Source organism: Parasteatoda tepidariorum, chromosome 4 (genome assembly GCF_043381705.1).
Source record: "Parasteatoda tepidariorum isolate YZ-2023 chromosome 4, CAS_Ptep_4.0, whole genome shotgun sequence".
In the NCBI taxonomy this organism is placed as follows: Eukaryota; Metazoa; Arthropoda; class Arachnida; order Araneae; family Theridiidae; genus Parasteatoda; species Parasteatoda tepidariorum.
In genome coordinates, this window is record NC_092207.1 from 86539217 (window position 1) to 86551093 (window position 11877).

The 11877-nt window shown below is 27.6% G+C and overlaps 1 protein-coding gene across 1 annotated transcript in view; it reads right to left on the reverse strand.

Annotated features, from left to right (window-relative positions):
* Nucleotides 1-11378, reverse strand: part of LOC107438693 (uncharacterized) — a gene marked incomplete in the record, with an annotated part of 42913 nt that extends 31535 nt beyond the window's left edge. Inside the window, 1 exon segment of the mRNA XM_043040037.2 lies at nucleotides 11228-11378. Within this exon segment, the coding sequence (XP_042895971.2) occupies nucleotides 11228-11254 (27 nt within the window).
* Nucleotides 11379-11877: the final 499 nt, after the last annotated feature.

The window sequence follows — 11877 nt, forward strand, 5'->3', positions numbered from 1 at the left end:
TATATATAATTTTTCTAAAGTTTTGTGGAGTTCTGCAAAAAGTAATAGATGCAAAATAGTTAAATTTTCTCATTTTATTTCACAATAATTTTTTTAAAAATCAAAATGCATTAATGTGTTATCTTTTCACTCTTTAAATTTCATGTTTCACGTACACTGAATAAAATCCCGGATCAAATTACGATAAAAAGTACCGGTGTTCAGAGTGCCATTACTTTTAACCGTAAAATCCTTTTTTAACGTTATGTGTTACGGAATAAAAAAAGCTGCTTTTTATATATACTGTAATATTTTCGGTAAAATCACTGAATCACTGCAATTAAATAAATATTACCATAAAAATTACGGTGTAAGTTTTAAGATAAAAAGGAATTTTGCGGTAAAAATGCAGGACTTTACGCAAAAAATGAATTACGATTCAAGGTTACTAGAAAAATACTCATTTAATTAAAAAGAATTGTGGTTCTGTTTATATATGTACGAAAACATAATGTTTTTTTTTCCGGTCGCCTGTTTTAGAAATCGTTGAATTTTTTCAATTATTTTGCTTTTTTTCATCGTGATAAATAATAACATTTAGAAAAATAATTTTTTTTCATAATATGGGTATTGCAGTACTTATTTTGAAAAAAATATCATGTTATATGGGGAAATATCAATATTTTATAATATTATATCGTGATAGTAAAAAAATACGATATCGATCAGCACTAGTCATTAGCCAACACAAAATGTATTTGCTTCAGTGGAAACTGAAAATTAATGGTCACCTGTGATTACTTGTTTCTTAACGAGCCGTTTTTTACGCTCAGAACAAAGATTAAGACCATAAAAAAACTTTTTGAACTTATCCGCGCTTTAATTTAAATATAAAAAAAACACCCAAAAATTACTTTTTTTTTGGAAGTTTAAATCTTTGTCTATTAAGATAATGCTTTTTGCGTATTAGAACAAAAAATAAATAAATTTTTTTCGAAACAAATATATAGTCATCAAAAGATTGTTTACTATAAATAGTTTTTTTAATGCTGACTAAAAATCACAAAAAGTTTATTCTATTTTAGGTAGCAAAGAGACATTTCTATTTTGTCATGACAGCCATGAAACATTTTTTCAATAGATTTCGATAAATCAGATCGCTAACAATTAATATACTGTAACAAAGTCAAAGAGTCTTTTTTTTTCTCCTTTAAAATATAATGGTGAAACTAATCTAATTAGCCCAAAAATTAAAAAAAGGAGTTATTGAATTTGCTTAATGAAGCGAATTAATTTACAAATTTAAAAAGATGGTGTGAAGGTTAAAAATTTCGAAACTTCCATCAGAAAGGGTCACTTTTTAGAGTAAAAATAACATATTGTTCTAAAATTAGATACTCAAAAAAATTCTTTAAAAAATAAAATAAATACAACCATTCAAGGCTAGTTTCGAACTTTCATTTTTTTTGCTTCTGTTTCGTCCTAGTGAAGTTCTCTGTTATCTCATGGCATAATTGCTTTGATATCTTTGATATTTTCCTCAAATCGAAAAATTGTATTTTGGTGAAGATGTACGTTGTTTGAAAAGTATGTCTGATGATGAGTTTTGTAATAGCGTGCATTTAAATATTCATTTTTAATTAATAGTTTCAGGTAAAACATATTTATGTAGCATAGGTAAGCGAACATAGTAACATTTTTATGTTAAAAAATAACGAGGTTGTTAAATTTTGGCACTTATTCTATTTTGATAATGACCCAATCGTCAGTTTAGATAATCAAAAATATCAAAATATTTTGTTTAACCTTAAAACTGAAAAATATTATTAATCTCTTGCTTCTTTATTAGATTTAACGCACGCTATGGTCACTGATAATCTATATTTTAATTTTAGATTCATTTGGATCTTAAATATTAATTTCTATTTAGTATTATTTATTATTAAGGTTTTTCAATTTTGTATTTCTAATATTCTAGAATAATTGTAAACAGTTACATGCTTCTCCAATTAGCATGCCATGTATTGTTTAAATATAAAAAATACGTTTATTTTAGTTTGAAAGCTTAAAGCTTTTAAAAATGGCTGTTTGAAGAATTTAAAATTTCTTGAATTTCTTGTTTTATTAGAAACTACTTTAACTAGGTAGCAATTTTTATCCCTCATCTTTAGCGAAGGTATTGAGGGCACAGGATTTACCCAAAACGAGAAGGAAAAAAAAAAAAAAACAGAAACCATTTCTTGGGTTTGAAACTCTACTTGAATGAGTTTATCATTCAGTTATATTTTTCCAATTCCCACACGATTGACACTCATCATTCAGGAATCAGTAGGGCAGATTTGTTAGCCACTCTTTCAGGGGCACTCTATTATGTGAGTCAACATTGCTTCCACAGTAAGGGCAAGAAAGATTAGAAAAATTCATGAATAGATGAAGGTTAGAATTGAAGAAAATCCATGCCTTGTCTGGGATTCAAACCCAGGCCTTTTCTGATGTGAGGTCAGCTCCCTAACCACTGCACAGTCCGGTCAACATACATCATTAAGTACTTAATAGAATTTTGTCATATTCATAGCCAGTATGAAATAGTGTTTCATAACAGTCTTCACTGCGAATTTCAATTCATTTATTTAGGGCTGCCTATAGAACAAGGAGGGAAATGGCGAGCTTTGGGATAATTGTAACAGCCTGTAACGTTAGGGGAAACAAAAGTGAGACAGGTTGGAAGTTTTGCAACTGCAAGAAAACATAAGTGTTTCCAAAGGTTACCAATTCCTTGGATGAAAATGAATGAATTCGTTACATGCTACAATTACAATGAACCCATAGAATATTGGTTGTAGCGAAAAATTGCAAAAGAAGAGGAGTAAGAAGTATGTCAGGTGGATCCCAAAGCAAATTATATGGCTTGAACTGTAAAAGGGAAGTCAGTGACTAATATTCAATTTAAAAGCCGAACATCGGTCTAGTGGTTACTGCACTGGACAACGGGGCCTGTGGTTGTAGGTTCGAGTCTCACCGTGGGCATGAATGTAACTTTCTCTCTGCTTGTGTTCTATATCCTTTCCTTTATTTTGCAATTTTATAACCATCGTTGAACAGCCGATCCAATTTTATGGGTTTACGACTACTAATGTTCAACTGTGTAGCCTTGTAATTTTGTACCCAATCCAGAAGATAAGGGAACTCCTAGATCAATTCTTATGAGAAATTTGCCATCGTCAAGGACTTTTTGATGGAGCTAACCCGCATTTGCGTTACATGGAGAGGAAGATCACGAGAACCTCCCATGGTTAGCCTGACGGCAAGGGGACTGTGACCCATGATCCGTTTACCATTGAGGATATTTCACGTTAGTACTGTGGTCGGTGCAAGCCGGATGCGGAATTCGTATCGACTGGGATTCGAACCCGGTTCGCCTCATTGGAAGGCGAACACTCTATCCTCTGAGCCATCGCGACTCTGTCCTTTCTTTTGTCTGAATGTGACTCACCCTATAAATGGGTTTGTAGTTGTATGACGTGGGGGACGCTACTCCATCGCCATTAAAAAAGAAATTAAGATCGTTCATATATGAGTGACAACATTTACTTTATTCTTCAACCTTTATTCTAAAAATGTTTTAATAAATTCCTCTCTTTTATTTTAATTATGTTGCATTTTACCCCTCTTTATATTACAACGATACCCACCTATGAAGTAGCTTGTAACGCTCCAATTCCTTTTTGTTTCTTTTATTATTTGTCACTGTACAGTGTGCAAAGAAATAATAATGAAAATAAATAATAATAAAATTAATTAAAATACGACTTCCTTAAAATTCAATGCACAACTATTCGATCAATTTTGCTTAAATTTTGCATTTTGTCATCTTTAAAATGATGTAAAAAATTGTATACGACTAATAAAAACAGAGTTTGACTATTATTTTACAATAGTTGAAAAACTGCATATGATATTGAATATATTGAAAAATTGTATGCTTTCGACCATTATTAAATAAAATAATAAGAATAATAAATTTTTATTAAAGGTTATTTTTCGCATCTAATTATTTTGCATGTACGCAAAAATGTTTAAATTCGCATAAAAAATTCTCGAGATATAGCGAAATACAAAAAGCATAAAATTAACATCAAGGGGTCCAAATTTTAGATCACTCTCTTGACTAAATTATGGGAACCATATTTCCCAGATTGCAGCTATTCGCTATATTTTGGAGATCAGAAATCCGAAAAAAGGCGTTTTTTTTTATCAGAGAAAGGCAGTTTTTGTGTCTGATTTCATAACTCAAAACATTGTCAGCTCTAATTAATTAGCATATTTGGCGTCACCCCCACAATCCATTAAGATTGAGTCCTAGAACGTGAATATCCGATCATTATATCAAAAGTTATTTAGGGTGGTTCGTTTTTATTCCGGCAATGTAGAATGCGAAATTATAAATATTTTGTATCTTAAGAGATTGACTTTCAGGAGTCTTCTGATTTTCTGATTTCAAACATTTAATAAAAACACAAAACTGAAAAGTGGTCGGCTTTTATACCACTCTTTTAAGTTTCATGATAAAAATACCAAATTTTATCACATATTATCAAACCATATTTTATTGTTAATATTACTGAAATCATTACCAAAACGCTTCGGTAAAAATTACAGACTATTTTGGTATTTCCATAGAGCCGGTAATTCAGTAAAATTTACTATATTCTGGTAATTTTGACCGTACTTTTTTTCTCGGAGTAAATTTGCGGTAGTACAACCCTCATATTTTTTATAAATGTGAAATAGCATTGGAAAAAAATAAATCTTTATTTAAAACGAATTACTCAAAATTATCTTTCAATTTCTATTTTTCAATTTATTTTCCAAGTTGTCTGAAAAAGCAAAACGATCTCATTAAACAGTATTTCGTTTCTCAAATTGAAAACGAAACTGAAAATTAGTTTCTAAGTGTAAAAAAATAAAAGCAAGATTACACAACAGAAAAGGGAAAGGAAGCATCTGAAGAAGAAAAATAGAATGAAATTGGCGAGCGTTTACAAGGGTTAAATAAAAGATGGCATCTGATAATGACTTTCGCCATTCCAATTTTCTTTCAGAAGACGCTCTACACTATTGTTACTACACCCCGTAGGGAGGGATTTAACCTTACTACTCCCTAAAAGAACGCTGTATACCTTCTTAGAAGAAGAAAAGAAATTTCTTATGAGGAGCTATTACTTTTATTTTATAAAATGTACTTTACAATCATTGTGAAAGAAAAATGAAACTTGAAATTGATATTGCTGTTTTTTATTTCTTTGTCCAATATGAGAATTAAATTCTAACGATTGTTGACGACGCCAGTTGTTTCATTTTAATGAACGCCTTTTAGAAAGAAAGTTTTTTTCGAAGGACGTTTTAGATAGACCTTAACTAAAGAAAGACAACTTAGACAGACGATAGCTAAAACTCATTTCACATGATAAACAGATTTTTTAGTAAACAATAATTTTAATTTAGTTCAATAACTTCCACTGTACCGATTGTAGATCAGAATGGGTGCTAAAAATATGTTCATACAAAGCTACCCCAATAATTAAAATTAAAATAAAATTTAAAAAACTAAGTGTCTCAATGAAAATAAATAAGAGAAATTAGTTTCACTTTCTGTGTAAGCCTATTCTCATGCGCTTTTCGTAAGACAAAAGATTGTTTTGTTTTGAAAAAAGTAATAAATATTGGAAGTATTTTAAGTAGAAAATAAGGTTGTATTAATATTTTATGCATGCTTCATGAAATAAAGAAAATCAGTTTGATTCATGTCGTTATTTTTTATGAATATAAATTTTAAACAAAAAATTCATGTCCTACAGTTTGAAAAATAATTAAATAATGAGTAATCATGAATTTCAAAGAAAATCAGTCTGATTCACGACGCTATTTTTTATCAATGTAAATTTTAAACAAAAAATTCTTGTCCTACAGTTTGAAAATTAATTAAATAATGAGTAAACCGCTCTGCGAAAATAAAGCATGGTCAAAACTCCCAAGATAAGGTAAAATTTATCCTGTATCTTGCCTTTTGGGAACAACAAGAAGCTCGATAATTTTTACCGAAGCGCTTCGGTAGTTAATTTGGGTAAAATTAGTATTGAAATATGGCTTAATAATATGTGATAAAATTTAGTAAATTTGGTGAAAATCAATTTAATTCACTATATATTTCTTCATGAATGTAAATTTTTAACAAAAAATTCATATCCTACATTTTGATAAATAATTAAATAATGCGTAATCATGAATTTCAAAGAAAATCAGTTTGATTCACGACGCTATTTTTTATCAATGTAAATTTTAAACAAAAAATTCATGTCCTACAGTTTGAAAATTAATTAAATAATGAGTAATCCACACTGAGAAAATAAAGCATGGTCAAAACTCCCAAGATAAGGTAAAATTTATCCTGTTTCTTGCTTTTCGGGAACAACAAAAAGCTCAATAATTTTTACCGAAGCGCTTCGGTAGTTAATTTGGGTAAAATTAGCAACGAAATATGGCTTATAATGTGTGATAAAATTTAGTAAATTTGTAGAAAATCAATTTAATTCACAATATTTTTCTTCATGAATGCAAATTTTTAACAAAAATTCATATTCTACATTTTGAAAAATAATTAAATGATGAATGAAGTAGAAAATAAAGTAATCCCCAAACTCCCAAGATATGGTTAAATTTATCATGTTTCTTGCTCTAAAGGAACACCAAAAAGCTCGATAATTTTTACCGTAGTGCTTTGATTTAGGATTTTTGTAAAATTAACCATAAAATATGGCTTAATAATATGTGATAAAATTTGGTAAAATTGGGGAATTTTATCATGATACATTAGAGCATGGTATATAAGCCATTTATTCGGTTAAATTTACTTTTAAGTTTTAAAAACTGGAATTTCCGGTAAATCGTTACCATATAAACGGAAAAATTAGGACAATAATGGTTTAAACATCGCATAATTTGGTTCTATCGACTAGAATTTTGCATTTTTTTTAACAGATATGTGATTACCATACTATAAGGTAATTTTACTAGAATTCTTCTTTAGTGCGATTAATTTATTTTTACTTTAAGATTTCCAGGGTTTGGAGTATACTTTAAAACAGAATGTGCACAAACAAATTGTTAAAGACATTCAATTTTATGGTCAATAATGTTTGGAAAAAAAACGTATAGATGAAGTACAGAAAAAAAATTGTAATACGAGTTTTCAAATGAAAAAAAAACTGCAAAATTAAAAAAAAATAAATAAATAACGTTATACGAAGATTATACTTTTTTTTCTGAAAAAACAAAGGCAAATGATTTAAAAAAACAAGGGCGACAGGAAATTGTATCTCCTGATTGAAGTCGAAAGCAATTATCCATTCTTTTTTTTAAATTTATGCCCGGAAGATGCTCTATTTTTATAGGTAACGTTTAAAACTTCAACACGTCAAAAAAAAAAAAAAAANAAAAAAAAAAAAAAAAAAAAAAAAAAAAAAAAAATGAGAAGAAATTTCTCGCTAGCATTTCAACATGTCAGTCTTAATCAAAATGTTAATAACTTACATAATTTGACTAATCGCTGAGTAATTGAAAAGACAGGTGGATGAAGGAGTAAAGAATTAAAAAATTGTATTGTTATGATTTATGAAGGTGATAAGTTTAGGCACGAAATTAATCACTAGGTATGAAAGTGTGTAGGTAAAAAGGATGTTATAGCCTGTCATCTCAATGTTTCTCTCCTGTTGCCTAAATCCTTCGTCAAAAGAAAAAAACTAATTTTTTCTAAGATTTGGGAAAACTTGATAAACACAAACAGTCATAAAAGTTGCAAGTGAAGTATTTATTTAAATTATTTTTAAATATTAAACGAACAAATAAATTAAAAAAATCTATATACATTGATGTTTTTTAAACTCATTTGTAAACATTTACTTGTTTGTCATATTAAAGGAAGCATTTAAAGTCAATAATGCCATAGACAACAATACCGTGTCAAAGACTTAATGTGCCATATTTACCTTTGGTACTACATGATATTTTTAATGTAGTGAGCATTTTGCTTTTGGTAAAATTACAGTTTTATAATTATACTAGTTTTATATTGAAACGTTAACTAATAATATTTATCATGAAACTATGTTAAATATATATTCGCAAATCTCCTTACAACTTCAAATGCTTTCAAGTTGTAAATATTAAGCAATAATATTGATTCTGAAATTATGTTCAGTTTCATTCGTAAATCATCTTATAATTCAAGATGCTTTCACTTTGTAAATATTAATTACAATATTTACTATCAAACTATGTTAAGTAATTATTCGTAAATCGTCTTATAATTTCAGATGCTTCTAACTTGTAAATATTAGTAGGAACTTGAATTATGAAAGTGTGTTAAATAATTATCCGTTAATCTACTTGTAATGCAAGTCGCTTCCAACCTGTAAATGTTAGTAGCATTATTTATCATTAAACTATGCTAAATAATTATTCAAAAATTATCTTAAATTTCAGATATTACCATCTTGAAGTAGTTAAGAAGACGATGTTTACGAGATTTCGGAACATTCTCAAAAATTCGTTTCAATATTGAACCATAACTGGGTGCTACATTGCTAATTTCAGGTGTTAAATTGAATCGAGTTTTCGTTCGAATTGAACCATAGTATCGTTTAATTGTAATTAAATATGGCCGGAAATTTTTTCGATATAAACTTTAAATTTATAATAATTACACTTTCAAAAAACTCTGCTAAACAGTGTTAAAAAAAGTTTGGAAAAAATGGTTAAATGACAATTTATTTAATTGTTATTTCACCATATTCAATTAAAACAGTCAAATAACCGTAAATAAGATGGTATTCAAAGCGTTAACGTTTAAGAAAACCGTTTATTAACTGCTTTCACCTATTACGGTTAAACTACCAAATTCATCGCAGCAACTAGGCCCACTTAATGAAGCCACTTTGTTCCATGCAGATGGGTACATATTATAATCGAGAGAGCTAATCTGTCAATCAACAGGAGTTCGAGTCCTGGCATTGATATCGCAATATTCCCTCAACACATGAAGAGTTTCCAGTGTCAAGCAATCCCCAATTTGTGACCCTGGGCTATTAGAATACAATACTCTACTCTCTTTCATGCATAGATGGCAGCACCATAAAGCTTCTGAATTACTTCTAATATGCAGTAAAATTACTTTTTAAGGTTTTGAAACCATGCTAGCTGTAAATGGTTAAGAAACCGTAAAGGTAAAAAGTGTTCTTTACCATAAACTTTACGGTTAATTGGATGGGCAGACTGCTGCCTGTTATTTTACCATAATTTTGGAATGAAAATTCTAGCAGTGAACGTGAAACTAATAATATTGGTAGTTTGAATCATAATATCAACAAATTTGTTATAAACTCAATATGGCGTAAAGTTGCAGTATATTTTGGTTGAACTTTGTGTTGTATGATTATTGTGTTGAATGATCAAGTTTAAGATGTTCTAAATTGTACAATATTATGATTCGATTTGGCTTTTTTAACGTTCCGGCATATTTGAAAGATGATGTGATCCAAACCGCTCTAAAATTCCTAATAGTCTACAAACATGTGTGAATCTTTACAATTCTTTTTTCATAGTATGGAAATAAGTCTTTTTAAAAGTACTCCATTATATTTTATTCTAATAACAATTTCGCTAATTTAGTAAAATAGATTTTGGAATAATTTACTATAATTTTATAATTTATATATATTTTTTAAAAATAACTGATAAATGTTTTTTTTTTAAATAAACTGGATTTTAATGTAAAATGAATACATAATAAAAAGTATAGCAGCACAATTGATTTTGAGGGAAAATGAAAGTTAAGTTTTCAATTCCTCTGTAACACGAACAATAATCACAAGTTTTAAATAAAAACATACTACATGATCTCTGCTTTTTATAAATTACACAATTCTAAAAAGGAAAAATTCCGAGAAAATAATACTTATATATAAAACATTACTTTGCAGTGAACTTAAAATGAAATTCAATAAGTGTAAAATAATAATAATAATATATTAATAATAAACACTGTTTTTTTTACGAAAAAATTTAATTTTAAGAGATTTTTTTAATATAAATTTGTTACGAAAGAATAAATTTATGAAATCAATTTGTAAAAGTCTCTTGACACTCAAAAAATTAATTTAAAAAATATTATTTTCAAATTATTGCGTTGTAGCTAAACATTTTTTACAATCCGCTGTTAAAATCAACAAACCAAATAAATTTTTGATAAAACGTGAAAAGAAGCCTTAAAACAGTATTTACTCTGTGCCATAAAATATAATTTTTCTTTTACCTTAACCAAAATTAACACAAAATTCAACAAGAAAAAATAAACTTTTTATAAGCTTAAGCATTTATTAAAAAAATCACATAAAAGAAATTATTGCAATCACATTAAATTTTGTTGTTTATATACTTTTCTCTATATTGTTTACTATAAACTTTATAATGTTATGACAATATTTTAAATTATTTAAAATTAATGAAAAGTAATTTATTCTTTAGGAAAGTTGAAATAAATATTGAGCTAGGTGAAATCATATTAAAGTTTATATATTTATAATCAATTTAATTTATAATTAATTTAATTTATAATTAACGAAAATATATTTTAAGGATAACATTGTTTTTATTATTTTATATATATTCTCAACTTCATTATAACACAATTTTAAATTACTTAAAATTAATTTAAATTATTTAGTTTCTTTTGAAGCTAAAATCTCCAAGCAATAAGGCAAAAATACCATATTAAATTTATATGATTATAATTCTAACAGTTATAATTTATAAAAAATACTTTTATGATGCCATCGTGTTTTATTAGGTTTTATCTATTTTTAACTACATAATAACACAATAATACTTTAAATTTGAATAACTTAAAATTAATGAAAAATGTTTATTTCTTTTTTAAAGTTAAAAAAAAATGTTCAGCTGGGTAAAATATATTAAAGTTTATAGATTTATATTTAATTGCAATTATAATTCATCAAAAATTTTATAATAGCAATTGTTTATTATTTATTTACTTTTCAACTACATAATGGTACAATTAAAAATACTTTATAGCAATATTAACACAATTTAAAATGAATAAAAAGTACTTTATTTATTTTTTAAAGTTGAAATAAATATTAGTAACAATTGTATGAAAGAGTATGGCACTTACGAGTAAGAGAAGCACTTTGTCACCCATGTTAATCCAAAGCTGAAAAACGTAAGTGTGCCGCCTGTCAACTCGCCTTCTAACTTTTTATGCTGCCTGCAATTTGACCATCTTTAAATCATAACTCTCTGAATCAGGCAACCGTGAACTCCACTTTTCTTTTCTACCTCTTTTCTTACCTTTCTTTAGTTAGGGTTGCCATATTTGGTTTCAAATCTCTTGTTTAATAAGTATAAATAAACAAACAAAAACTTTTTCATTCATATGAAATTAGATTTAAATAAGGTATTTAGATATAGTTTATCATTGCATATGTTACACGTTTAAAAATTAAATAAAATTAAATTGCTATTTTTTTTAAAGTTAATATCGTATGATTTAGTTTTAAAAGCATATAGCCTTTTATAAATACCGATTAAACATTGTACCGTTTCTCGTTTAAACAAGGGAGAGTTTCTTAAAACATAAAACTTATCAAGACCTTATCGATACTTATGAAACATAATTTTTGTATTTTAAAGAAATCTGCAGTTTTCAACTGATTCTCACCAAACTTTGTGAACAGTGCGCCAAGAAAGACGGACCACCCTGAATAACCTTTGATTTCCAAATGAAAGACGCCATATATTTCGGTTTTATTAACCAAAATTATG